Source organism: Megascapheus bottae, chromosome 10 (assembly GCF_031878675.1).
Source record: "Megascapheus bottae isolate mThoBot1 chromosome 10, mThoBot2.hap1, whole genome shotgun sequence".
Classification (NCBI taxonomy): Eukaryota; Metazoa; Chordata; class Mammalia; order Rodentia; family Geomyidae; genus Megascapheus; species Megascapheus bottae.
In genome coordinates this window covers 38,189,849-38,217,175 of record NC_143518.1, presented here as the reverse complement: position 1 = coordinate 38,217,175, position 27,327 = coordinate 38,189,849, and the positions used below count along the sequence as shown (strand labels likewise).

Here is a 27,327-nt window from a genome sequence, read left to right as displayed (position 1 = left end):
CGCAGGTGTGCTACTCAGTAAAACCGGCTCTTACCTAAGCTGCTTTCCCTGGCATCGGAATTTTCGCCTCCGACGCACAGCGCGTGAGTGGGCGGGGCCTCACCCTGGGGAAAACGCTTCGATGGGAGGGGCTTACTCGTGAAGACCTCTGGGAAAGGGGCGGAGTCTGCCTTTCGGAACCTTTCGGGCGGAGGCGGAGTCTTCCTACCGAGGGTCATTCGGGAAAAGGCGGAGCCTATCTCGCATCAGGACCAGTCTCACTGCACCTGCATCCTTAGCTCAGAGCATCCCTGGAGCATCTTGAGAGGAGAACGCAGCTGGCAACCAGGGACCGGACCGTCGCAGGAGGCGTCCACCAGATACCTCCCCCTCCCCTGATCTAGAGCTTTACAGCAGCAGCCTCGGTACTGACCGAGGAGTACCAGAGTTATCTCTGGTACCCTTGCAAAAGCATTTATAGCAACAGCCTCTGATTACGACATGGCTGAGATCACCAACATTCGACCTAGCTTTGGTAAGTAGCGTCGGGCAAACTAAGCTTGAGGTGGTCAGAATCCTCGCAAAGCCAAAAGGCCCAAGCAGGGGGCAGGGAGTGAATCCCGAATAGGATCCTTCAAAGTGCCAGTCCTGATGGAATCAGGCCGGAGGTAGTGAGTAAGTGAGCAGTAAGCAGCCCCTGAACTTGAGCTGCGGTTATGCAGGGCTGGCCAGGCCAGAGGGCCACCGAGGGTGGGAATGTCCAGGATGCTAAAACCTTGCATGGTGCACTGTCAGCACTGCTGGAGGTGAAAACAGCCAGCGTGCGGGGGACGTGAACCCCTCCTTCTGGGGTGAGGAGAGGTGGGGTAGGCCGTGCCCTCCCCTTGGGGCACGCAGGGCGGTGCCCCTTCCTCCCCCTCCCACTTCTAAGGGCTGCGGGGGAGGGAGGTGGCAAGTGGGATGGGGCATCAAGATGGCAGCTTGGAGACGATGGGCTGTGTGGCTGGCAGCCAGGGGAGGCGGTGGCCTCTGGAGAGAGAGGAGCGCGGGGGTGGGGAGCAAAAAAGAAGCCACTCCTTAAGCCGGTCAGCTGGATGCTGGAGCTGTGAGGAAGCCCAGCAAGCTCCATTCTGCACCGTAATGGTGGGGTCCTTCTAATGCTACCAAATGGCGCTTGCCGCTGCTAGTCTAGGGGATGACGTGATGTCTATTTCTGGGGCTCCTGGCAGCGCCTAGGCTTTCCTTCCGGGGCCTTTGTTCCCTGTTTGCCAGGACTGGCTTTTCAAAAAGGGGGACTCACCCGCGCTGGTGCTAGCGGGGGCTTGATCCAGGCCCGAGGGGGAGGGGCGAGGGAGGCCCAGCCCAGGGGAGGCCGCTTTGTGTACCAAAGAAAGCATTACGTCATCGCAGAGCGGCTGGTCCCCGACCCAGCCCTGTGGGCTCCAAGATCAGTTTAACACTCGTTGGTGGAAAAAGTGAAGTGAGAAATAGGTGTGAAAGTGGAGAAACAGGCTTGAGAAGCAAGTCTCCCCCCGCCATCCCGACTGTTAGGAATTCTTCCAAAATATACTGGAAAGAAAACTTCTTGTGCTTACTCACTAGTTACATAAATAAATAAAATAAAACTACCCTTCTTCTTCTTCCTCTACTATACTACAGTGAGAGTTTCTGCCAGCCTAAAACCTTCATGTGCCTTAAGAAATTCTGTCCTTCAGCCAATCCAGAAGGTCTGTGCATCAGATTCCATAGAATGGGAACATAAACCAGCTAGAAAATGGCTTTCCCCACTGGCTAGTAAAGCATATATGGAAATCTGCAAAACCTAGTGAGTTCTATTCCCTCAATATAGAGAAGGCCTCACACTGGGGAAAATACTCAGACAATAGTTCTTCACACCCACCACATTCTTGTTCCCATTTGTTCCCCAAGGGTGAAATTTGATTATATTTCTTCTACTTCGCTTTCTGCATCTTCATCTTTTGAATCCTAAGTTTTCCAAGTTTAATCCCTTTTGTAATCATAAATGCAACCTATTTTTTTTTCTTTTCTTCCCACTCTTTTTTTTTTTCATTTGTCCTCTTCTCCACAGATACCTTTTTCTAATTACAATTCCAGGAGGTTCCTTGGAAAAGTAGATGATATAGAACATAATGTAGTGGTTTCCTATAGAGAGAGTACTAGTAGAAAAGAATATATATTTTCTTTTTATGTACTATATTTTGTTTCATTCTAACAACAACATAATCACAAGATAAGGGAACCAAGGTTCATGGAGATGAAATAACTTGGATAAAGTCAAATGAACTAATAATGATAGAGCTAGGATTTAAACCAAACTTTGGTTTAGCTGATGTCAAAGCTTGTTTTTGTCACAATTTATTCCTGGCTAACTTGACAGTAAAAAGCTATGTTTAGGAAGAAAAAGTATTAATAATCAAGTCTGCACTAGGTCACATATGAGCTAGGTGAATTAGAAGTAGAAGAGGTGACTCAGTGGCAGGGTGTGGCACTGTGTAGAGATGGCCTTAGCTTCAATCCCCAGCGCCATGAAACAGGAATACCACAAATAATCTGGCCTGAGCAAAGGCTAAAAGCACAGATGTACCTTGCAGATCTCTAAACCCTTCTCTATAGCAGACTGCCACTCCTAGCTTTTTCACCTCTCGTAGAATACTTCATTGTAAAGACTTTAATACACCAAGGTAGCACTCTGTTATCTATGACCTTGAAGGACAAACAAGCAGTACAGGTCACACAATTTATAGCTACTTTAAAATACTTCAGCCCTTCAATCCAAATTCCTTTCCCTGCCAATGTTGTAATTAAAGCAATATGGAGGGGCTTCAGAATTTTAGCATCTCTGATTTTCTAGTTTATTATCTTGGATATTGAGGAATACAGTAAACGCTCAAATGAATATGAAAGTAAGGAAAAAATAGGAAACAAGGTAGGATAGAACACCTAAATAATACACAAATGGGTTTTTCTTTTTCTCTCCATCATTCTGAATAATAAGAATCCTTCATTTTTCCTCTTTTCCACCCTACCTCCATTTTCTCAGGATAATAGTTGATGCATTGTAAGCAGAGTAGAGCCAAAGAATTCTATACCCATCTCCCAATGTTGACCTTTCAACTTCATTCCCAACATACCTGTACAACCCCACTTTGCTCACAGTGACAATGTTCATTTCACTAAGCAATGGCAGGAAGTCTGCAGAAACATTTCTCATTGGGTATAAACAGCCATATATTCAGACTGTAGCCATTCTGATTGATCATTAAACCAAATCTGTTGTTCAAACTAATAATTATTGAGCTCCTACTCAATGTCAAACACTTGGAAGGATTCAAAGATGAGCAGGATGGGATTTCTGCCCTGACTCACGGGGCTTGACATCAAAGCTGTCACCATTTTTTTAAATCTCTCCCTAGAAGCACTTTTGAGTTCACACTTGGATACTGAACGATATTGTATGGACACCTTGATTTCTTTAGTTAATGATGGTTTTACTCTTACCTACATTATTTTAAAACAAAATGCCTTCGTTTCTGACCAGTTTTCAGCTTTCATAGAGACATAGAATGTTGAGGTAGAAAAAATTTATAGTCTAATTCCCACTGAATGATTCCCTTTTAGAATATGCCCATTGTGAAGTTATTGCCTCCTACCTACTTAGGAGACTGAGATCTGAGAATTATCATTTGAAGCCAACCCAGGCAGGAAAATCCCTCTTATCTCCAACTAACCACCAAAAAGCCAGAAGTGACTCAGGTGGTAGAGCACTAGCCACATAAAAGCTTAGAGATAGCACAAAGCCCCTGAGTTCAAGCCTTAGGACCAACAATAAAAATAAAAATATAAATAGAAGGATATGCCTGACTAATCATGACTCAGTTTCTCAATCTGAATTTTTTTTCATTACTGGGGGCCTCATGCTTGCTATGTAGCTTAAACTGAACTCAAACTCATAGTCTTCCTGCTTGAGCATCCTGAGTGCCCAGATTACAAGCATTGCTACTATACCCAGCTGCAGAAAATGTTTCTAATGGAGAATTACTGCCTCGTGTAGCAATCTGGGCCAATTTCACTCTTTGTTGAGTCAAAAATCTGTCTTCCTATACCTCATATACATTGGTGTTGGTCCTATGTTCCAAAGCCTCTTCCATCTAAATGTGTAAAATAAGTATTCCTAGATATCTTTCCAGTTCTAGTTTCTTTAATATTTTCTTTCATATGGTTTCCATGTTTGTTTGTTTTTTCCAGTCCTGGCTTGGGCACTCCAGGCACTATCCATGAGCCTCTTTGTGCTCAAAGCTAACACTCTGTCACTTGAACCACAGTCACACTTCTGGCTTTTTCTGAGTAGTTTATTGGAGATAAGGGTCTCACAGAAGCTGAAAATGTGGCATAGTGGTAGAGTGCTTGCTTAGCATGCATGAAGCCCTGGGTTTGATTTCTTGTGCCTTGTGCCTTGAGCACAAGAAGCTCAGGGATCATGCCTAGGCCCTGAGTTCAAGTCCCAAGACTGGCAAAAAAAAAAGCATCTTAGTGTCTTAAAATCATGATCCTCAGATCTCAGCCTACTAAATAGCCAAGATTATAAGCAGGAGCTACTTATATCCAGCTATTTCTGTTATCATGATCATAATATCCCCATCCTGGGTTTCTAATCATTCAAGACTGGTTGTTTTTTTTTTTTTTGCCAGTCCTGGGCTTGAGCTCAGGGTTTGAGCACTGTCCTTGGACTTTCTCAAGGCTAGCACTCTACCAATTGAGCCTCAGTACCACTTCCAGCTTTTTGCTATGTATGTGGGATACCGAGGAACCCAGGTCTTCGTGCATGCGAGGCAAGCACTCTACCACTAGGCCAAACTCCTGGCCCATCAAGACTGTTTGGACTTCACTAATTGAACACATTATAAGCCACATAGGATCTGGAAATGTAGTATTGCACAAAACAAGACAATATCACTGTTCTGATTAAACTCATCTAATAAAGAAAGACAAACAAATATAAGTTAGGATGGGCCAGGAGTTAGACCTAGTGGTAAAAGAGTGCTTACCTAGTATGCACAAAGACCCGGGTTCGATTCCTTGGTACCATATACATAGAAAAAGCTGGAAGTGGTGCTGTGGCTCAGGTGGTAGAGCTCTAGCCTTGAGAAAGACCAAGGATAGTGCTCAGGCCCTGAGTTCAAGCCCCGGGACTGGCAAATATATATATGGATTAGGATAATGAGATCTATAAAGAATGGATAAGGGTGATGGAGCTACTATTTCACTTGGGTAGACAGGAAATGCTTCTCTGATAACGTGTGGTTTGAGCAGAAGCCTACAGTAAGTGAGCCAATATACCCTATTAGAAGGGTGTTTAAAAAAGAAAAGTTGTTCTAGAATATGTTGGAGTCACACTTAGTTCCTTAATTTTTCCTGACCACCAAGACTTTCCCACAAAAAATAAGATGAAGCCATGCTCACGCCTGTAATCCAATTACTCAGGGAAGCAGGGATCTGAGGATCTCAATTCAAAGTCAGCCTGTGCACTAAAGACCTTGAGACTCTTACCTCCAATTAACTACTAGAAAACCAGAAGTGGTGCTGTGGCTCAAGGGATAGAGTGGTAGCCAAGAGCTGAAGAGCTCAGGGACAGCTCCCAGGCTCAGAGTTCAAGCCCCATGACTCACAAAAAAAATAAAGTAAAATAAAATAAGATGAGGCCAGGAGTATGGCCTAGTGGTAGAGTGCTCACTTAGCATGCACAAAGCCCTGGGTTTGATTCCTCAGTATCACATTCACAGAAAAAGCTGGAAGTGCCTCTGTGGCTCAAGTGGTAGAGGGCTAGCCTGAGCTCAGGTACAGTGCCCAGACCCTGAATTCAAGCCACAGGACTGACAAAAACAAATGTTCTGTCTGCGTGAAGTTTAGATTCCAGGAAGTTAAACAATAAATACTAAAATTATGTAGCTGGTAGTCCTTGGCTGTAATACCAGCATTTCAGAGGCTGAGACAGGAGGATGGAGAATTTGAGGCCGCCCTTTGCCAAATAGCAAGACCCTATCTCAAACATAGGTAGAGAAGTAAGTATAATCAAAATTATAGGTGGTATTTATTTATTCTAATATGTGTGTTATATATTTTCTTATATGTATGCATATAAATATGTGAGAAAGATAGGCATGTGAAGAAAAATTAATCAGGGCTAGGAATAGGATGTTGAAGGTGCAGAAGGTTAATTATAGGTTTTTGTTTGTTTCTTTTTTTTTTTGAACTCAGGTCCTAGGCACTGTCCTTAGGCTTCTCAAGGCTACAGCTCTACCACTTCTGCTTTTTCAATATATGTGTTACTGAGGAATCAAACCCAGATCTTCATGCATGCTAAGCAAGCACTCTACCACTAGGCCAAACTCCCAGCCCTACTTACACTTTTAAATAGGGAAATCTGTTCAGTGGTAGAGTGCTTGCTTATTATGCTTGAGGCTTTTTAATCAATCAGGGTGCTTCTCAGAATCAGGCACCAGTGCTCACGCCTGTAATCCTCGCTACTCAGGAGGCTGAGTCTGATGGTCAGGAGCTGGACTCTTTACATTGTCAAATGCATTCATACATTTGTACATACACTTAGCAAGGAACGTCTTACTAAGGACATTTGAAGAAAAACATACTTTCCAAAGTTGCTATTTTTTCTTAAAATATGTATATTTGAAATACCTAGGAAGTGACTTTTTATTGAAAACAGCGTTTTATTTTTAAATTTTTATTGTAAAGGTGATATACAGATGGGTTACAGCTATATAAGAAACTGATTTTTTTTTTTTTTTTGCCAATCCTGAAGCTTGAACTCAGGATTTGGGCACTATTTTTGAGTTTTCTCAAGGCTAGTGCTCTACCATTTGAAGCACAGCACCACTTTTGGCTTTTTCAGTATGAGGTACAGAGGAATCAAACCCAGGATTCATGAATGTTAGGCAAGTGCTGTACCACAAGGCCATGCTCTTGGCCAGGAACTGAAATTTTATAACTTATTTTAAGAGTATGCAACCTAGAGCACTTTTTTTTTTTTTTTTTTTTTTTTTTTTTGCCAGTCCTGGGCTTGAGCTCAGGGCCTGAGCACTGTCCTTGGACTTTCTCAAGGCTAGAGCTCTACCACTTGAGCCTTAGCACCACTTCCGGCTTTTTTTTTTTCCTATGTATGTGGTACCGAGGAATCGAACCTGGGTCTTCATGCATGCTAGGCAAGCACTTTAACCACTAGGCCAAACTCCCGGCCCCCTAGAGCGCTTCTTTTAACCACCCATCCCCCCCCCTTTTTTTTCTAACCCTCTGTCACCCAACAGAGACCATCTAAACTCCATATCCTTCCCTCCACCTAGACAGTGATTCAATCAGCACAGGCCAGGGCTTTGTGTAAACCCAAAAATACAGCAAATTCCTTGTTTAATAGTTCAGGTAAATAGATTCGCACTCAAAAGGTTACCATTAACAAACTTATCCCACAGCTTTATAGGAATCACAAAATCAGTATAAGTAAACCAAGTCTGTAAATGCTTGGAAGAGAAGTCAAGAAAAGAACTGGGTCAGGTGGATACATGAAAGGAGGCTTTGTAGCCTCCTTTGTAGACTCAAACCTGTAATCCTAGCTACACAGGAGGCCGAGATCTGAGGATTGCAGTTTGAAGCCAGCCCAGTCAGAAAAATCCCCATGAGATTCTTATTTCCAATCACAAAGCAGAAGTGATGCTGTGATGCTGTGATTCAAGTGGCTGAGTGCTAGCCTGAGCACTCAGGGGCTCAGGGATGGTGCCCAGGCCCTGACTTCAAGCCCCATGACCAACAAAAGAAGGAGGAGGAGAAGGAGGAGGAGGAGGAGGAGGAGGAGGAGGAGGAGGAGGAGGAGGAGGAGGAGGAGGAGGAGGAGGCTTTGTCAGCCAGGAGCCTATGCCTATAACATTATAATATCTACTAGCTACTTAGGAAGCTAAGATGTGAGGATCCAGATTCAAAGTCAGCCCAGGCAGGACAGTCCATGAGACTGTTATTTCCAGTTAACTACCACAAAACCAAAAGCCAGCAGAGCAGTAGTTCACGCCTGTAATCCCAGCTACTCAGGAGGCTGAGATCTGAGGATCAAGGTTCAAAGCCAGCAGGGACACAAAAGGACCTGAGACTCTTATCTTCAATTAACTTCTAGAAATCAGAAAGTGGAGCTTGGCTCAAGGGTAGGTGGTAGCCTGGAGCTGAAGAGCCCAGGGACAATGCCCAAGCCCAGGGGTAGGGCAGTAGCCTTGAGGTGAAGAGCTCAGGGACAGCGCCCAGGCCAAGTTCAAGCCCCATGACCCACCAAAACAAACAAACAAACAAACAAACTAGCTGTAGTCAAGTGATAGAGTACCTAGCCTTGAGCAAAAAAGCTAAGGGACAGTATTCAGGCCCTGAGTTAAAGTCCTATTACCAGCACAGTGCAAAAAAATGAAAAATGAAACAAGGCTTTGTAAAGAAACTAAACATATCACCCAGATTTCACAGGAAGAAAAGAGCATGATTGCCAGGCACCAGTAGCTCACACCTAGCTACTCAGGAGGCTGAGATCTGAGGATCAGAATTCAAAGCTAGCACAGGTAGGAAAATCCTTGAGGCTCTTACCTCCTAATTAGAGATAAAGACACCAGACTTGGAACTGAGGCTCAAGTGGTACAGTGCTAGCCTTGAGCCATAAAGATCATAATGCCTAGACCCTGAATTCAAGCCCCAGGACAAGCATAAAAAAAGAAGGGGGGGGGCCGGGAGTTTGGCCTAGTGGTTAAAGTGCTTGCCTAGCATGCATGAAGGCCCGGGTTCGATTCCTCGGTACCACATACCGAGGAAAGCCGGAAGTGGTGCTGAGGCTCAAGTGGTAGAGCTCTAGCCTTGAGAAAGTCCAAGGACAGTGCTCAGGCTCTGAGCCCAAGCCCAGGACTGGCAAAAAAAAGAAAAAAAAAGAAGGGGGGTGGAAAGGGGAATGGACAGGGGTTGAATGGATGGGAAACAAAGGCATCCCTACGAGGAGAAAGCAAAGGTGAGTGGCTTCTCCTGTGGAGACCTGGTTGTAGAATTAGCTGGGCTCCTGCGGAGACACTGAGTAAAGGGGCTGTGCACAGTTGTTGAAGTCCACCTGCCTTGACACGTCTCTGGTCTCTGCCTTCAGATGTGTCACCCGTGGTGGCTGGTCTCATTGGGGCCTCTGTGTTGGTGGTGTGTGTTTCGGTGACTGTCTTTGTCTGGACGTGCTGCCATCAACAGGCAGAGAAGAAGCACAAGACCCCACCATACAAGTTTATTCACATGCTCAAGGGCATCAGCATATACCCCGAGACCCTCAGCAACAAGAAGAAAATCATCAAAGTGAGGAGAGACAAAGATGGCCCTGGAAGGGAGAGTGGACGAGGGAACCTGTTGGTAGATGCGGCAGAGGCTGGGCTGCTAAGCCGAGACAAGAGCCCCAGGGGACCAAGTTCTAGATCTTGTATAGACCAGCTACCCATCAAAATGGACTATGGGGAAGACCTGAGGAGCCCCATCAGGAGCCTGACCCCTGGGGAGAGCAAAACCACCTCTCCTTCATCTCCAGAGGAGGATGTCATGCTAGGATCCCTCACTTTCTCAGTGGACTATAACTTTCCGAAAAAGGCTCTGGTGGTGACAATCCAGGAAGCCCACGGGCTGCCCGTGATGGATGACCAGACCCAGGGCTCTGACCCCTACATTAAAATGACCATCCTTCCTGACAAGCGGCATCGGGTAAAGACCAGAGTGCTGCGGAAGACCCTGGACCCCGTGTTTGATGAGACCTTCACCTTCTACGGCATCCCATACAGCCAGCTGCAGGACCTGGTGCTACACTTCCTCGTCCTCAGCTTTGATCGCTTCTCCCGGGATGATGTCATCGGGGAAGTCATGGTGCCATTGGCGGGAGTGGACCCCAGCACAGGCAAAGTTCAGCTCACCAGGGACATCATCAAGAGGAACATCCAGGTGAGGAGGACCAGTGATGGGGAAGGATGGGAAGATTGAGGAGAAATCCAGATGTGGGTGGCTCTCCCCTGTAATCCTAGCTACTCAGGAGCTGGGATGAGAGGATCGCAGTACAAAGCTGGCCCCAGGAGGAAAGTCTGTAAGAGTCTTGCCTCTAATGAACCATCAGAAAACTGGAAATGGGCCTGTGACTCATAATGGTACAGCACTAGCCTTAAGCAAAAGAACTCAGGGACAGAGCCCAAGTCCTGAGTTCAAGCCCCATGACCTACCAGCAAAGAAAAAATCCTCAGGGAAGAAATGAAATGGAAAGGAGAGAGAAATGGATGGGAAAAATTAAAAAAAAAAAAAATAAGAGCAGCAGAGAGGTTATCTGGGCAGTCAAAAACAAGCTGTGGTCAAAGTAAAACAAAGGGCCTCACGGATTACGTCCTCTAATAAGCAGCTGCCTGAGGAAAGACCAGCAGATGGCTTCTAAAATTCCATTCGGGAATTATCATCCTGATGCTCTAACCACTTGATTAGAGCAGGTTGGCTTACCAATGCTACAGCCTCCCTCACACCAGGGATATGGGGCTAATTTATTCTCCAAAATGGTTGTAATCTTTCACTAAGTGAATTTTTTTTTTTGCCAGTCCTGGGCTTGAGCTCAGGGCCTGAGCACTGTCCTTGGACTTTCTCAAGGCTAGAGCTCTACCACTTGAGCCTCAGCACCACTTCCAGCTTTTTTCTATGTATGTGGTACCGAGGAATCAAACCCGGATCTTCGTGCATGCTAGGCAAGCACTCTACCACTAGGCCAAACTCCTGGCCTGTGAATTTTTTTTTTTTGGCCTGTCCTGGGCTTGAACTCAGGGCCTGGGCACTATCCTTGTGCTTTCTCAAGGCTAGCACTCTACCACTTGAACCACAGCACCACTTAGGCTTTTTCTGTGTGGTACCAAGGAATTGAACCCAGTGCTTCATGCATGCTAGGCAAGCATTCTCACTAGGCTACACTCCCAGTAAGTGAATTTATCTGTTGAGAAACCCTGTATATATTTTTTTAAGTTCAGGTCAGGGACTGGTGGCTCATACCTGGAATCCTGGCTACTCAAGGGATTGAGATCTGAGGATTGAGGTTCAAAGCCAACCTAGGAAGGAAAGTTCATGAGGCTCTTATCTCCAACCACAAAAAAATGAAACTGGAAATGATACTGTGGCTCAAGTGGTAGAATGCCAGCCTTGAGTGAAAAAGCTAAGGGACAGTACCCAGACCCTGAGTTTATGCTCCAGAAGCAGGGCCCACAGTATGTGTATGCGCGCACATGCACGCACACACACACACAGAGTTTAGTAATTTTGCCCTCTATTTCCTTTTCCCAACCCAAACCTGAGAACGTAAGAAGGATTATGTGTATGTCTTTTAGTAGGCATTTTATGAGTGCAAGTCAATTGCCTATCTTCGCCACAGTTACCTCTCCTGTCCTCGCTACATTCCTTCTCTGCTCTATTTGAATTAGAAGGCTATGAGCCCTCCAACCTGTCTTCTCTCCCCACTGCCACTGTAGCTCTTGAATTAATTTCAGGAGTGGAAACAGTGTGTCCCCATGCTACACCATCGGATCATTCATTTTTTTTTTTCACAACTGGGAGGCAGCATAGTTGTGTGGTGAAGTACTTGGATGGCCTAACTTCATTCTGTGGCTGAGGGCTTTTCAGCTTGGGACAATGGGTGAGTTGCTGAACTCCTCTAAGCCTCTGTTTCCTCAGCTCATAACATCACCTTCCTTACAAAGTTATGAGGATCCAACCACATAATATTCTTGATATATTATTACCTTGAGGTGTTCTCACTTAATTGGAGGAGAAAGACAAACACTTTTGTCAATTACCATATGGGCAGTGTGGTAGGTGCCATAAAAGAAGTCCTTAATGCTTGATGTATTCATTTTTCTTTGACCAATTATTCTGGTTTCTAGCATGCATGCGTACACGCACGTGTGCGCATGCACACACGCACACACCCACACGCGCGCGCACACGCACACACACACACACACACACACACACACACGATTATTCATTTACAAGTCACCTCCACATTGGATGCACTGTAGGAACCCATGTTTTCTAGAGCATCAAACCCTTGTGATAGTTACAGAAATATGTCGATTTGAAAGTCAGGAAGATATTCTAATAAAACTAGGATAATCTGTAATATAACCAGTATCCCTTAATTAACGGAGAAGCACTGCCTCAGTGTGGCCTCTGGCTCTCTCCCAGAGCCTTCCCGTATGAGGTGTACAGCAGCCATTGCTGCCACCTGATACTTCAAAAAGAACACGGAACCTTGACCCACTAACCACACCAAGCACACTTCTTCACATTTTTCTCCTTTTAATTTTTCCTCCATCTCCATCTCCTTTTTCCTCCTTTCCTTCTTCAGTTTTAGACAAGAGATTGCTCAATGACCCTATAACCCTTTAGCCCAGGCTGGCCTCAAACTCACAATTCCCTTGCTTCAACTTCCTAAATTCTGGAATTATTGACATATACCAGCATACTTGACTACTTTTTTTTTCCAACTTACAGTTTAATTCCTTTTTTTTGGAATTTAACTGGTTAATTGCAAAGATTTTGACTCAATCACCATCCAAATTTCAGCTCAATGCTGGACAAAGACACCTCTCTCTGTCTCAGTTTCTTACAGGAACACACTAAAATGAATGAATTTGCTGGTTCCTAACACAAAGTAAGCCTTTAACAAATTCTGGCCATAATGAGCTGAAGTTAGTAGATTGCAAGTTGAAGACCAGTCTGGGCATTTAAGACCCTTTCTCAAAAACTTTAAAAAGTTATGACCATTTCTAGTATGATTACGTTTATGTTACTGAAGTTTGATCATTGAGAGGCATAGTGATTTTTTTTTTGTCAGTTGTGGGCCTTGAACTCAGGGCCTGTCCTTGGGCTTTTCTCAAGGCTAGAACTCTACCACTTGAGCCACAGCACCACTTCCAGCTTTTTCTACATATGTGGTACTGAGGAATTGAACTTGGGTCTTTGTGCATGCAAGGCAAGAACTCTACCACTAGGCTAAACTCCCAGCCTGGCATAGTGATTTTTAGGTGTTTATATTTTGTTTTAACAAAATGAGAAAAGATAAGAGAAGTGAAGTTCAGTGCAGAAGGAAATTTAGAAAAAATACTGAGGCCGCTAAAAAAACAACTCTTCATCTCTCAGGAACAGCCTGCCCAGCAGTGCCTTACTTCCCCCGCCTCTCTTTTTTTTGGAGTTTTTCTTTATTATAATCATAAAAATGATATACAGGTGGGTTACACTTATATTTCCTTGTAAACAATGTTACCCCTTCCCTTGCTCTCTCTCAGTTTTTCCCTTCAGTCTCCACCCATAAATGGTATAATTCTTTTCAACACAGTGTTTAGTGAATACTGCTACTGTATTTGTTCATCTTTTGTCCCTGCATTTCAGTGTCCCCCATATTTCACTCCCAAAGACAGACAAATGAACAAACAAGATAAAAAGAACAACAACAAAGGGGGAAAAAAACCCTCTGGTTTCCATATCCTGGAGCTCATTTTGATAACATACTTCCCTCTTGACACTTTTTCCCCTTGCAAAGACCACTCCAGAGAGGGGATGAGGGGTCAGATCTGGCAGAGAAGCCCAAGAAACTGAGGAGCAAAGTGAGCAGTGACTTCCAGGAAAGCTTGTCCACTAAAGAAGGACTGTGTTCCATGCTGATGGATGGGGTAGGGTGGCAGGGAGCACATTCTCTGGGTACATTTGTTCTTCTCTGTACCTATTCCCCTGCAGTTAGCCCAGTCCTATCCCAAGAAAATGCTACTGGAACCTGGCACACTCAGATCCACCCGATGGGGGGTAGGAAAGTCTAAGAACTGTGACAAATATTAGAAGCATCGGGTCAAGGTGTGAAGTAGGCGCTTGTCTAATGTCAGCGTACCACGAGACATCCTAGAGATCAACACTGCAATTTTTGTATCCTGAGGTTGGAGACGGTAGATGAACAGAAACTGAAGAAATAACTGGAGCCTCCTCTGCCTTTTCCTCCCACTCACCTCTTTCCTCAGGGCTCTGCCCTCCCTTCTCTCTTTCCTATATCCTATCTACGGCAGCTCCAGTGCCCCCACTCCTGTCTTCATCTGTCTCTCTTGACAGAGGAATCTTTCCCAACACAACCTTCCCATAATCTCAGCCTGACAAAGCCACCAGCCAGCCAGACTTCCCCAGGCAGCTCATACACTTGCAGTCCAGAGGCTGGAGTGGGAGGGAGGTAAACGATGGCTCTGGGCCAAGCTGAAGCTGGGAAGAGAGTGGCAAAGAAAAGGACTGATTTGGGCTGGAAACAAAACAACCTCAAATCCAGGGCACTGGGCAGAGAGCACAGACAATAGCATTTGCTAAACTGCCAGAGGCCCTTGGTGAGAGCCAAATTTCCTTCCACTTTATTAACTCCTTTCATGAGGAGCCATGTCTAGGATCCTGAGCAATACAACCCCCAGAGGAGGCCCCAGACAGAATGCTAGTGCCTGCACAGACTCACACCAGAACTCTCAAGACCAGACTTTCTATGCCATTTTCTTTCTCCAGTGCCTGTAGGTAGGACTGAATTCCATCTCCACCATGACTGGTATTCCCTAGTAACTCACCCCTGAGAATGTACACTCCAAGTCCTCCCTCCTATAGCAAACAGTCTTTCCTTTTGGATTCTCCTTTTGACATACATTAGATGGAGCTGCTCTGGATATTCTAAGTTGCCTATAAAGAGAGTTATTTTCCCCTTTGAAAGTAGAGGTATGGCTCAAGCAGTAGAGCACTAGCCTTGAAGGCAAAACCAAGCAAGAGGTTCTGAGTTCAAGCCCCAGTACTGGCAAGAGAGAGAAACAGAGACAAAGACAGAGACAGAGACAAAGAGATATTTTTTCCCCCTAGACTGTGTAAGTCTTCTTCTTCTAGCATGGAACAAAATTATCTTCCTCCAAAGATTCCAGGGTGGTAACTGGTAAGAATTGCATTTCTGGATGAGGCTCAATGGTTCTATCTATAATCCCTGCTACTTGGAAGGCTGGGATAGAAGGACTGAAATTTGAAACCAGCCCAAGCAAAAAGAGTTGGCAAGATCCTAGCTCAAAGAACAGGGATATGGTGTTACATGCTTATAATCCCAGCTATAGGAGGCATAGGTTGCCATAATTAATCAATTAATTTAAATTAATTGTATTTTTGTACATAATCTCCTGTCCATTACTGTATTTCCTGGCCTTTAATAGAAAATTCATCTTTTGTCTTCTACTATTTTTTTTTTTTGCCAGTCCTGGGCTTGAGCTCAGGGCCTGAGCACTGTCCTTGGACTTTCTCAAGGCTAGAGCTCTACCACTTGAGCCTCAGCACCACTTCTGGCTTTTTTCTATGTATGTGGTACCAAGGAATCAAACCTGGGTATTCATGCATGCTAGGCAAGCACTTTAACCACTAGGCCAAACTCCCAGCCCCCTTCTACTATTATTGTGTAAACTATTTGTGAACACTCAGGATTGGTCATTTCTGACACTAGTCCATTTCATTGCCTGACCTTAGGCCTTCTTCTCCCTCTAGGCTGGATCGTGTGGTCACGCCTGAGCACACTTCTTTCTCATAAATATACAGACAGATATAAGGAACATGAGAAATGATGGAGTTGGATTCCAGTGGCTCACTCTTTAATCCTAGCTACTCAGGAGGCTGAGATCTGAGGATTGTGATTCAAAGGCATTCTGGGCACAAAAGGGCCGAGAGACTCTTATCTTCACTTAAGTACCAGAAAACCAGAAGTGCAGCTATGAATCAACGTGGTAGAACACTAGCCTTGAGCAAAACAAGCTCATGGAGAGAGCCCAAGCCTTGAGCTCAAGCCCCACAACTATACCCCATCTAAGCAACATAGTAAGACCCCCTCCATTATCCTCACTACTATCTATTAAAGAAACAAATAATTTTTTTTTTGCCAGTTCTGGGCTTGGGCTCAGGGTTTGAGCATTGTTCTTGGACTTTCTCAAGGCTTCAACTCTACCACTTGAGCCTCAGCACCACTTCTGGCTTTTTTCTATGTATGTGGCACCTAGGAATCGAACCCAGGTCTTCGTGCATGCTAGGCAAGCACTTTACCACTAGGACAAACTCCCAGCCCCAGAAACAAATAATTCTTGATTGCTATAAAAGGAGAAAGAAAATGGCAATATCAACTATGCCCAACATCTCTGAGTTAGCCTTTGGAACTTTTTTTCTTACATGAAAACTTTATTTTCGAATATTTTACTCATATGATAATTCAGTAAATTAATAGTCCCATAATACATCTCCCACAGAAGGAGGTGGTGCTGCAGGAGCTAATGGATAAAGGGAAAACATAGGGAAGGAACGACTGACAAAGCAAAAAATATAGAGTTGTTAGATTGCCTTGTAATTTCTTCAGGTCATGTTGATGTCTGGAGACAACGGTCATGGGAATGAGAGCATTCTTACAATCTCAAGTTTACAAGGACCTTAGAGGTCAACCAGTCTTGCCACAGGACCTCAAAAGACAGAAAGAAAAAGGAATGACAATTTTCTAGGAACATAAAGAGAGTTGTTAGTAATGTGTATTGGGGGAAGAAAAGAGAGCGGTGGTTGAATGTTAACGTTTTGTTTCTTTTGTTTCTTCATGGTGATTTAGAGGAGGAGTGGCTCTCAGGACTTCTACTCCCAAGAAAAATATATTGAGAGCCCAAATGTTCACCTAGGGCAGACAATGGCTAGAAAATCACTTTAAGTGACCTAGTCTTTCGTCTATCTCAGTGCATCCCTTACATCCCTGTTTCTGGTCCTCAGTGCCACTGAGGAAGAAATGTGCTCCCTGACAGCACAGGCTCTGCCAAGCATAGCTAAAGTCTTTTCTCCCCTTGTCTCCTATCCCCCAACGGGGTCTTTGTCTCACCAGACCCAGGGGCTGGGAAACAGAGCCTCACTTGCTGGCCTCAATGCATCTTTTCAAAAGAAAGCACCATTGACTGAACTATTTGGAGTGGGAACTGGGTGGAAAGAGGAAGGGAGGGAGAGAGGGACAACACTGAACTCTGGCCTTGGGTGGAATGGCATTCAGGTGGTGGTATGGCTGCAGACTGGAGCATCACAAAGGGGCAGCTGAGTGGGGATGGGCACGCTGCCCAAGTGACATGGCCAAAGGTGAAGGAAGCATTGAGGAAGAACAGTTGCCTGAGGAGTGATTTTAGGGGAGAAATCAATTGAAAGGCTAACTGGACGTTCCCTGCTTTCCCAAAGAACTAGGAAAAGGAGAAGGAGGTGTTTGATTATAAAGATTTTACTATGATGGATGGCTTAGGAAACAAAATTCTAAACATGTAACCAGAAAAACCTGAACTATAATCTCATCTTTGTTGTTGTTGTTGTTGTTTTTGCCAGTCCTGGGCTTGAGCTCAGGGCCTGAGCACTGTCCTTGGACTTTCTCAAGGCTAGAGCTCTACCACTTAAGCCTCAGCACCACTTCCAGCTTTTTTCTATGTATGTGGTACCGAGGTATCAAGCCGGGTATTCATGCATGCTAGGCAAGCACTCTACCACTAGGCCAAACTCCCAGCCTGGAATTGACTCTATAGTAGAGCCTAAAAATATGTGGATGACTACAATGGTATAAAAGGCCGGATATCTCTGTCTCCATGTTTTGTCTTTCCCCTTAGCTGCCTCCACCTTTCAGTAGGACAACTCAGCTCTACAGGAAAGCATGTTGATCATTTGGAAGATGTTTTGCCTAAGCCTATAATACAGGGTCAACTTAGCATATTGCCTGCTGATCAGGATATGTCTTTCTTCTATTCTGCCCACTCTTGTGTGTTCTCTATAATGCAAGCATGAAAAGTTCATCAGCCTTATCATAAGACCAGTATGTTTATAAAAGATGGCACCAGCCACAGTAAGTCAGCAGTTCCTGAACGGACTTGATCATCAGTACGAGAGCAAACATCCTTTGAAACTGTGCCATTACTGGGACTTGAATTCAGTGCTAGGGCATGTTCCCTTAACGTTTTTGCTCAAGGCTAGCACTCTGCCACTTAAACCACACCTCCACTTCGGTCTTTTTGGTGGATAATTGGAGATGAGTCTCAGACTTTTCTGCCCATGCTGGCTTTGGACCATGGTCCTCAAATATCAGCCTCCTGAATAGCTAATTACAAGTGTGACACCCCTGCACCTGGCTCAGCTGAAATTTCTTTAAATCATGTGAAGTATTATGACTATTTTATTCTTTGTGATGAGTTATGGTCTACTACCAAAGCACACGCTAGGGGGTCTGCTTCTTGTTTTGTACTGATGATCAAATTAGCTAATTTGCTGCTGCCATTCTTTCCTGCCCGATATGTGCCTGAGCAGGTAGTGGTCTTATGTGGGAGTTTCTTGGGGGTAGGTTCCCATTGTCCTCTTTCTGTGCCTCTAGCACAGTGCCTGGCACTTCGTGGGTGGATGCTAAGTCATTCCTGTGGTTTTGTGACGTGCATAGGTTGGTGATAAGTACAGTCTACTTTTACTCCATTTAAGGAGAAATTTTGTTCTAGGTCACATTTCTTTGGGAGCTTTAAGGAATAGAACACATAAAGTTTGATAAAAGGAATTTTATAGTCCAAAAATTAACTATGTACTAAAGTGCTGAAACCTTAGTAACTTTTATTTTCCTTATCCCAGTCTTCTTTACTTTCTAAACTAGAAATATAAGAAATAGTCTTCCCTGTCTTCCATCTCTCTTACATTTGACATCCAAATGGCCAACCAAGTGTAGAAATTCCTTACCATCTGGTTTGGCCTAGTGGTAGAGTGCTTGTCTAGCATGCATGAAGACCCCAGCTTGATTCCTCAGTATCACATATGTAGAAAAAGCTGGAAGTGGTGCTGTGGCTCAAGTGGTAGAACTCTAGCCTTGAGAAAGCTCAAGGACAGTGCTCAGGCCCTGAGTTCAAGACCCAGGACTGGTTAAAAAAAAATCCTTACCACCTATCCGGAGACATATCTTACGCCTTTGTTCCAGGTTCCTTTGCCATAACCCTAAATCCAGTCATCTTTCTTAGCCTGTTTGGTTTTTTTGTTTGTTTGTTTGCCAGTCCTGGGCCTTGAATTCAAGGTCTGGGCTCTGTCCCTGAGCCTCTCTGTATTCAAGGATAGCACTCTGCCACTTGAGCCACAGTGCCACTCCTGGCTTTTTTGTTCATGAGGTATGAGCACTCTACCACTGAGCCATATTTCCAGCCCCCTCTTAAATTGCCTTTTTTTTTTTTGCTGATCCGAGGGCTTGAACTCAGGGCCTGGGCCCTGTCCTTGGGCTTTCTCAAGGTTAGTAAGTTACCATTTAAGCCACAGCACCACTTCCAGCATTTTCTGTGTATGTGGTAGTGTGGAACTGAACTCAGGGCTTCATGCATGCTAGGTAAGCACTCTACCACTAGGCCACACTCCTAGCCCCTTAAACTGTTTTGTTTTGTTTTTTTTTCCCCCCAGGTTTGCTTTATTTATTTATTTATTTTTTTGCCAGTCTGGGCTTGAGCTCAGGGCCTGAGCACTGTCCTTGGACTTTCTCAAGGCTAGAGCTCTACCACTTGAGCCTCAGCACCACTTCTGGCTTTTTTCTATGTATGTGGTACCAAGGAATCGAACCCAGGTCTTCATGCATGCGAGGCAAGCACTTTAACCACTAGGCCAAACTCCCGGCCCTAAACTGTTTTTTGTGTTACCGTTTCAAAGCTTTCTGACTTTAGTCTTTCTCTACTTTAAGTCATTCTCCAGCTTTCTCAATAGATAATCATTTTAATAAAAGGAAAACAAATTTACTGCACTTATAGTAGACTCTTTCTTGTCTGTGTGTTGTGTTTTACAGTTATTTTAAATATACTTTTATTGTTATTATTAATGTGTTGTACAGAGGGGTTACCATTCCATCCGTCAGGTAATTAGTCTAGTTCTTTTTAGACAATGTCATTCCTTCCTTTGCTTTACCCCCAGTTTCCCCCTCCAAATTTGCTGGTTGTTTTTTGTTGTTCTTGTTTTGTTTTACCAATCCTGGGGGGCTTGAACTCAGGGCCAAGGCACTGTCCTTGAGCTTTCTCAAGGCTAGAGCTCTACCGCCTGAACCACAGCACCTCTTCTGGTTTTTCCTGTATATGTAGTACTAAGGAATAGAAACCCAGGGCTTCGTGCTTGCTAGGCAAGCACTCTACCTCGAGGCCACACTTCCTACCCAAGATTTGCTGTTTCACCGAAGCCCCTACAGCTCCTTGCTGTGACTCACCCCCACTTTCCAGGTTCCTGACCCGTTCTTCCTGTCAGGCATCCCAGCTTACAGCACATTAATCTCTGTGCTCTCACCTTTCTCTGAGCAGAGTGTACCTTCTGTGTCCCTTTTGCCCTACTTGACATGACTTTTTTTCTCTACTCATTGCTTCATGGGTTCTTCCCTCTGTCAATTCAGCCCATGCATCAGCTGGTAAAGCCTTCCCAACATCTCCCAGCAGAGCGGGCCTCATTGTCCTGTAGGTCCCAGAGCACATAGAGACTTTATTTCTCCGACAAATACAAATAAGAACTCTCTTCTAGTGGCTCATACCTGTAATTCCAGCTACTTATTCAGAAAGCTGACCTCTGAGGATCAAGGTTTGAAGCTAGCTCCGGGCAGAAGAGTCTGTGAGACTCTTATCTCCAGTTAACCAGCAAGGAGCTAGAGTGGAGTTATGGCTTAAATGGTAGAATGCCAGCTTTGAGTGAGAAAACCAAGAAAGGTCACAAGTTCATGCCCCAATACCATCACACACACACACACACACACACACACACACACACACACACACACACACACACACACGTTCTTAGTCCTATCAGCAAATCTCCAGCATCTGGATGTTGGAAGATATCTAAATATTGACTAAAATGTTTTTGTTGTTTAATATATATATATATATGTATATGTATACACACACACACACACACACACACTATTCAATAAGCTATAAATGGGGCTTGAAATGTAGCTTAGAGGTAGAGTGCTTGCCTAGTGTGCATGAAACCCTGTATTCAATTCTTCAACATCACATAAATAGAAAAGGCCTAAAGTGGTGCTGTGGCTCAATTGGTAGAGTGCTAGCCTTGAGTGAAAGAGGCTCAGGGACAGTGCTCAGGTCCTGAGTTCTAGCCCCAGGACTGAGAAGAAGTAGTAGTCAAGTGCCAGGTGCTGGTGGTTCATACCTATAATCCTACTTACTCAAGAGGCTTCAACATGAAGATCGTGATTCAAGGCCAAGCTGGGCAGGAAAGTCCATATCTCCAATTAACCACCAGAAGACCAGAAATGGTGCTGTGGCTCAGTGGTAGAGCATGAGCTTTGACCAAATGAGCTCGGAGACACTGCTGAAGCCCTAAGTTCAAGTCCCACAACCAACCCCCCCACAAAAAAAATGAGGTGTAAAAATAACTTAAACTCAGGTCTCCTATTTCCCAGCAGAGAATTTTCAAACCTTTTGTTCTTTTCTTCTTCTTTTTTCTTTCTTTTATCCATTCTTTTTGGGGTGGTGGGGGGCTCCCACACGCTATGTACATATTCTATCACCATTATTCAGCCCTAGTTTTCAATAACAACAACAAAATTTAACCACAAGAACCAAGTGGGAGAATACTACATGCTCAGCAGTAGCTTCCAAATTTTAGCTTATCTAATCCTTCTAACAGTATTATGAGATAGACACTGTGTTACCAACTTCCATTTTATAGATGAGGAAACTGAAGTACAGAGATGTTGAACAACTTCTCCAATTATTCATAAGAAATAATAGTTAGCTAAGTGCTGGTAGCTTATGCCTGTAATCCTGGCTACTCAGGAGGCTGAGATCTGAGAATCAGTTTGTAGCTAGCCAAGTAGAAGTGTTCATAAGATCTCAAATTAGCCAGAAAAATGCTAGACTGAAAGCATAACTCAAGTGATAGAGTATCAGCCATTAGTAGAAAAGCTGAATATGAATATATGGCCCTGAGATCAACCATTAGTATTGGGAAAAAGAAAAGGGAGGGGAGGAAAGGGAAGGGGAAGAAAGGGAAAGGGAGGGGATGAGAGGGAAAGGAGGGGAGGAATAAGGAGGGAAGGGAAGGGAAGAGGAAGGAAGGGTGATTTATGTCCAAGCCATTCTGGCTTCAGAATTCATGTTGCCTCTCTGTGCCAATGATTTTGTTTGATTCCAGGAGTACGATCATGCTTTATTTCCTCTTCTCTGTCAAATACAGTCATAGCAGAGTTTGCACATCTTTCCTATATATACCTCATCCCTGTGTCTGGCCATCTCCACATTCTCTTTCCATTCCATGCTGTCTTCCCGCTGCACACATCTGTGCCTTTTCCTGCTCCAGCTGCAGGATTTATCACCTGCTGCTTCTTCCTTACAGAAGTGCATTAGCAGAGGGGAGCTCCAGGTGTCTCTGTCATATCAGCCTGTGGCACAGAGAATGACAGTGGTGGTCCTCAAAGCCAGACACTTGCCGAAGATGGATATCACCGGTCTCTCAGGTAGCAGCTATTTACTTCAACCTATTCCCGTGTGAACCACCCTGACTCCTTGACTGTGGCCCAGGCATAGCTCCACATTTCCGGATCCCTGGCCTCTTTCAAATCTTTCATCCATTCCTCTGGATGAGTAGACCCAGTGGATTTCCCTAGAGGGGAGGTACTTGGGGTAGGCAAATGAGGCATTTATGGCTGTGGAACTTAAATGACATGCATACCAGGTGCTGAACACTTATTCAGGGGAGGCTTCTCTAAAACACTGCTGCAGTGTGTGCTAGGACCTTGAACACTCTTCCTGGGGTCATGAGCTTGCCTCATAGCCACCTGATGAAGGAAGTTGTGTGTGTGTGTGTGTGTGTGTGTGTGTGTGTGTGTGTGTGTGTGTGTGTGTGTGTGTACCAGTCCTGTGGCTTGAACTCAGGGTCTTAGCTGTCCCTCAACTTTTGCGCTCACTGCTAGCACTCTACCACTTGAACCACAGCTCCATTTCTGCCTTTTTTCTTTTTTTGTGGTGGTCGTTAGTTGGAGATGAGAGTCTCTCAGACTTTTCTTGCTTGTGCCAGCTTTGAATCTCAGCCTTAAATCTCAGCCTCCTTAGTAGCCGGGGTAGCAGGCTTAAACCACAGGCACCCTATTTCTGTTCTATCCTTGCTTACTTCTCTCAATCCCTTGCCCAGGCAATCAGGCTCACATATAACCTGATTGTAGTTATTTTGTAATCATTAAGGGTCATATAAGGGTAGTCACCAAAGCTAGGAGCGTAGAGTCCTCCCAAAGCCAAGTCCCACCCTGAAAGCATCGTGATATGAGAACTGTGTCATAGGTGTCTCCCTCTTTCTCTTCCTCTTATCTCTCTGGGGGTCCCAGATCCTTATGTCAAGGTGAACGTCTACTACGGCAGAAAGCGCATTGCTAAGAAGAAAACCCATGTCAAGAAGTGCACTTTGAACCCCGTCTTCAACGAGTCTTTCATCTATGACATCCCCACTGACCTCCTGCCTGACATCAGCATCGAGTTCCTCGTCATCGACTTTGATCGCACTACCAAGAACGAGGTGGTGGGGAGGCTGATCCTGGGGGCACACAGTGTCACAGCCAGTGGTGGTGAACACTGGAGAGAGGTCTGTGAGAATCCCCGCAAGCCCATAGCCAAGTGGCACAGTCTGAGCGAGTACTAATCTTGTTCTTCTCACGGCTAACCCAGGGCCAGGCTGGGAAGGGATGTAGCGGGGGGGATAGAGATGACAGAGAAGTGGACTCAAAACCTCATTTTAGTTGTCTAAGAAAATTTCGTAACAAAACAAACCCCACAGAGAACATCCCACATGACCACAGTCACAGATCAATTCCTAGCAATGATAATTTTTTTTCTCTCCTTTGCAAGGCACTAGAACTTCTTTTGTTTTTTAAAATGGGAGGGAAGAGAGGGAAAGATTCCTATAAGTCTATATATAACAATGTAACCTTATACTTGCATGTCTAATACAAACTAAAGAAATTAGCCTAACTGCCAATATCATGTTGCAGATTTTAAACCATAAAAATTGTGTTTTGTGCCGAATTGTATTTGCTGATTACCTGAAATTGGCCTCTTTTATTTTTAATTGGGCTTTCTCTGAAGAGTGACTCTCCCCCCATCTCTACAGAAGAAAACTTTGCTCTTGTAAAACTTCATGTTTTCATCATTCTCATCTTTCTCCCTATTACCTCTTACATTTCTGCTCATTGATTGAACTCAAGATCTGGAGATCTGTCTTAAGCCAAGAAAGAAAGATAGGAAGGATAAGGGAGGGTTTGAAGGGGAAAAAAAATCATTGAGAAGTAGGGTGTCTTTTCTGCTGGCCTCTTGCTATGAAGGAGTAAAGGGAAGTCTGCGACACTCTCATCACCTAAGTGAAGCACATAGAACAAGTTAGATTTATCAAGTAGAACTTGAATTTATAAAACTCGGTGGTTTCTCTCTTTGGAGACTTCATATTCAGGTAGAGGATAGTAGTAAGAAACATATTACTGGATCTCCGTGCTGTTTACAGACAGGAGGACAAGGAAAGGAGAAAGGTGATGTCTGATATCCCCTTTGCAGCTTTCTCCAGTAGTGACAACCATTTCCTGGTTGATGGGTTGGAAAGCCTCAGAGATTTCAAAAATTAGATTGATCATTATTCTTGCAGAAATGCTGACCATGGAGAAGCTGGAGTGTCTTCTTAAATGACTTATATGTAATGAAGTTCATTTTGCTTCTTAAGGCCCTTAAAAATAATTCTTTCTCCTTGAAATTTTCAGTGATGATGATTAAAAAAAAAAAAAGAAAAAAAAAAGTCAGGTGTGGTGTCTCCCGCCTGTAATCCTAGCTATTCAAGAGGCTAAGATCTGAGGATCGAAGTTTAATGCCAGCCCAGGCACTAAAAAGTCTACGAGAATCTTATCTCCAATTAATCACCAGAAAACCAGAAGTGGTACTGTGGCTCAAGGGGTAGGGCAGTAGCCTTGAGCTGAAGAGTTCAGGGACAGAGCCCAGGCCCAAAGTTCAAGTCCCACGACTGACAAAAAAAAAAAAAAAAGCCAGATGTCAGTGGCTCATACCTGTAATCCTTGCTATTCAGGATGCCTGAGATCTAAGGATCAAGTTCAAAGCTAGCCCTAGCAGGAATGTCTCTGAGATTCGTATCTCCCAATCACCAAAAAGCCAGAAGTGAAGCTGTGGTTCAATTGGTAGAGTGTCAGCCTTGAGTAGCAAAACTAAGGGATATCAGCCAAGCCCTGAATGCCCTCAGTTCAGGCCCCAGTACCAGCACCAAAAATAAATAATAGGACTGAGAAGTACTTCTCTTTTTTGGTCAGTAATGGGGCCTGAACTCAGGGCCTGGGTGCCGTTCATGAGATTTTTTTGCTCAAGGCTAGCACTCTACCATATTGAGCCACCGTGCTACTTCCGGTTTTCGGGTGGTTAACTGGTGATAGGAGTCTCATGGCCTTTTCTGCCTGGGCAGGCATTGAACCAGGATCCTCAGATCTCAGCCTCCTAAGAAGCTGGGATTACAGGTGTGAGCCACCAGCACCTGGCCTCTAACGCTTTTCCCCAAACCATTTCCCTTAAAACAAAGAGATCCAGGTCTCCTTATTCTCAGTGCAGAAATGGCTCCAGTGTTGAGACCTTTCAGGTAGTAGGTTGCATCAGTTATAGGTACATATTTTTGACAGCTTGAAGAGGAACTCAGTCAAATAAACAGCTGCTTGATCCAGGGCTTGAAAGATTAGCCAAGATTGAAATGACTGTTTTCACACAAGATCATCACTGGTTTCTGAAAAGAGTGTGGAAATCTAAGTCTCCATGGGGAGAGAGAGGGTGACATTACCTTTGGTATTGTTCTCTTAGCTCTTGTGGATTTAAATCCAATCTGCCCCCCTACTCACAATCCTTTCATTTGGTTTTGTTTTAACCCAGATTCTTGGCACTACAGAGCAGTTTGGACAAACACAAAGCCCACTCTCTGTACTTGTCCCAGTCACCCTTTATGCCCCATATTAGTTGGGATCACACCACTAAGTCTCTGTCCTGTAACCCATGGAATGTAAATACTGTATCATACGTAGAAGAGAATAATTTTTGTTTTCTAAAAGTGCATTTTGAAATAGTTTAACGTAAATCTGGCAGGAGCATTCTGAAGCCCCATTAGGAAAAAAAAAATTCTAAATGGTTCCTCTTCATCGCCTTAATGTCTAAAGATCAGAAATCGCTGAACAGCCCGCTTTTGTTTCCTTCCCAGAAACAATGCAAAGCCTCAGGTGGAGTCTGGTCTTTGCCCTGCTGTGTGTGCCTCTGTAGCTCCTCCTGCCCTAAGTCTGGGAAAACAGCCTCACCCCACTCCTCCTCTTCCCGGTCTCCTTGTAGCTTTATTCCTTGCATTCTTTGGGTCTATGGGGCAGTCCGTGGGAGGTGACCAGGGAGGAATCGAGAGTTGTATGGGCTAGGAGCTGCCTCAGTGTCTTTGCCCGAAAAGGGCAAAGAGGTGGACAACACAGGATTCCTCCCTCCTACCTCAGGCCTGGTCCATTGTACCCTGGACTTGCTGTCCCAAAGTTTCTTAGCTGACTTTGGCTTTTGCATTGGTTCTTTCCAGAGCTAACTTGATAAGGATAGAGACGGAATGCCTCTTCCTGAAAGTCGGTTGAAAGACAAGAGAGTCACAACCTAGCTTTTGCACAAGGCACTCGTGGTCAGGAATAGGTCAGGGAATGGTCACTGGTGATGTCCTTCTCCATGGGTATCTTGATTCCTTTGGGACAACAAGATATTTTTTGTAATAACAAGAGTCCCTGCATGAGTTATTCCTTCTTCCAGTTCTTCTCATGGAGCACAGCCAAGATGTACATGTGTACGACAGTGCTCTGGGCATCCAAACAGATAGAACTAGTTTGTGGGATAGGGGTGGCTTGCTTGGGAGAGGGAAAATGCAAATCCTTTTTCTTGGAAGGTTTCTACTATGGCCATGACAGTGACATCGCCCGCACAACGATCCCTCTCCAAAGTGGTCGTCTTTCTTTACCTTGTGTCTTCTCTTGTAAAAATTAAACTCAAAAGTAAAATGTGTCAAATTAAAAAAAAGAAAAAAAACTGAAAAAGCTAACATGAATCGTGTTAAATTGCATAATGCTGTAACGCTAACCTACAATATGTAATGCTATCTTGTATGTTGAATTTGTTAATGCACCACACATGTGCAAAATAAAGACTGATTCACATTAAATAGGCA

The 27,327-nt window shown here is 44.4% G+C and overlaps 1 protein-coding gene across 1 annotated transcript; it reads left to right on the top strand.

Annotated features, from left to right (window-relative positions):
• Positions 1-239: 239 nt before the first annotated feature.
• On the top strand, positions 240-27,327 carry Syt11 (synaptotagmin 11). The gene is made up of 4 exons (XM_090340787.1): positions 240-514; positions 9,164-9,990; positions 22,456-22,579; positions 23,441-27,327. The coding sequence occupies exons 1-4, from the start codon at positions 481-483 to the stop codon at positions 23,749-23,751; spliced, it is 1,296 nt and encodes a 431-aa protein (XP_090196913.1). The 5' UTR covers positions 240-480; the 3' UTR covers positions 23,752-27,327.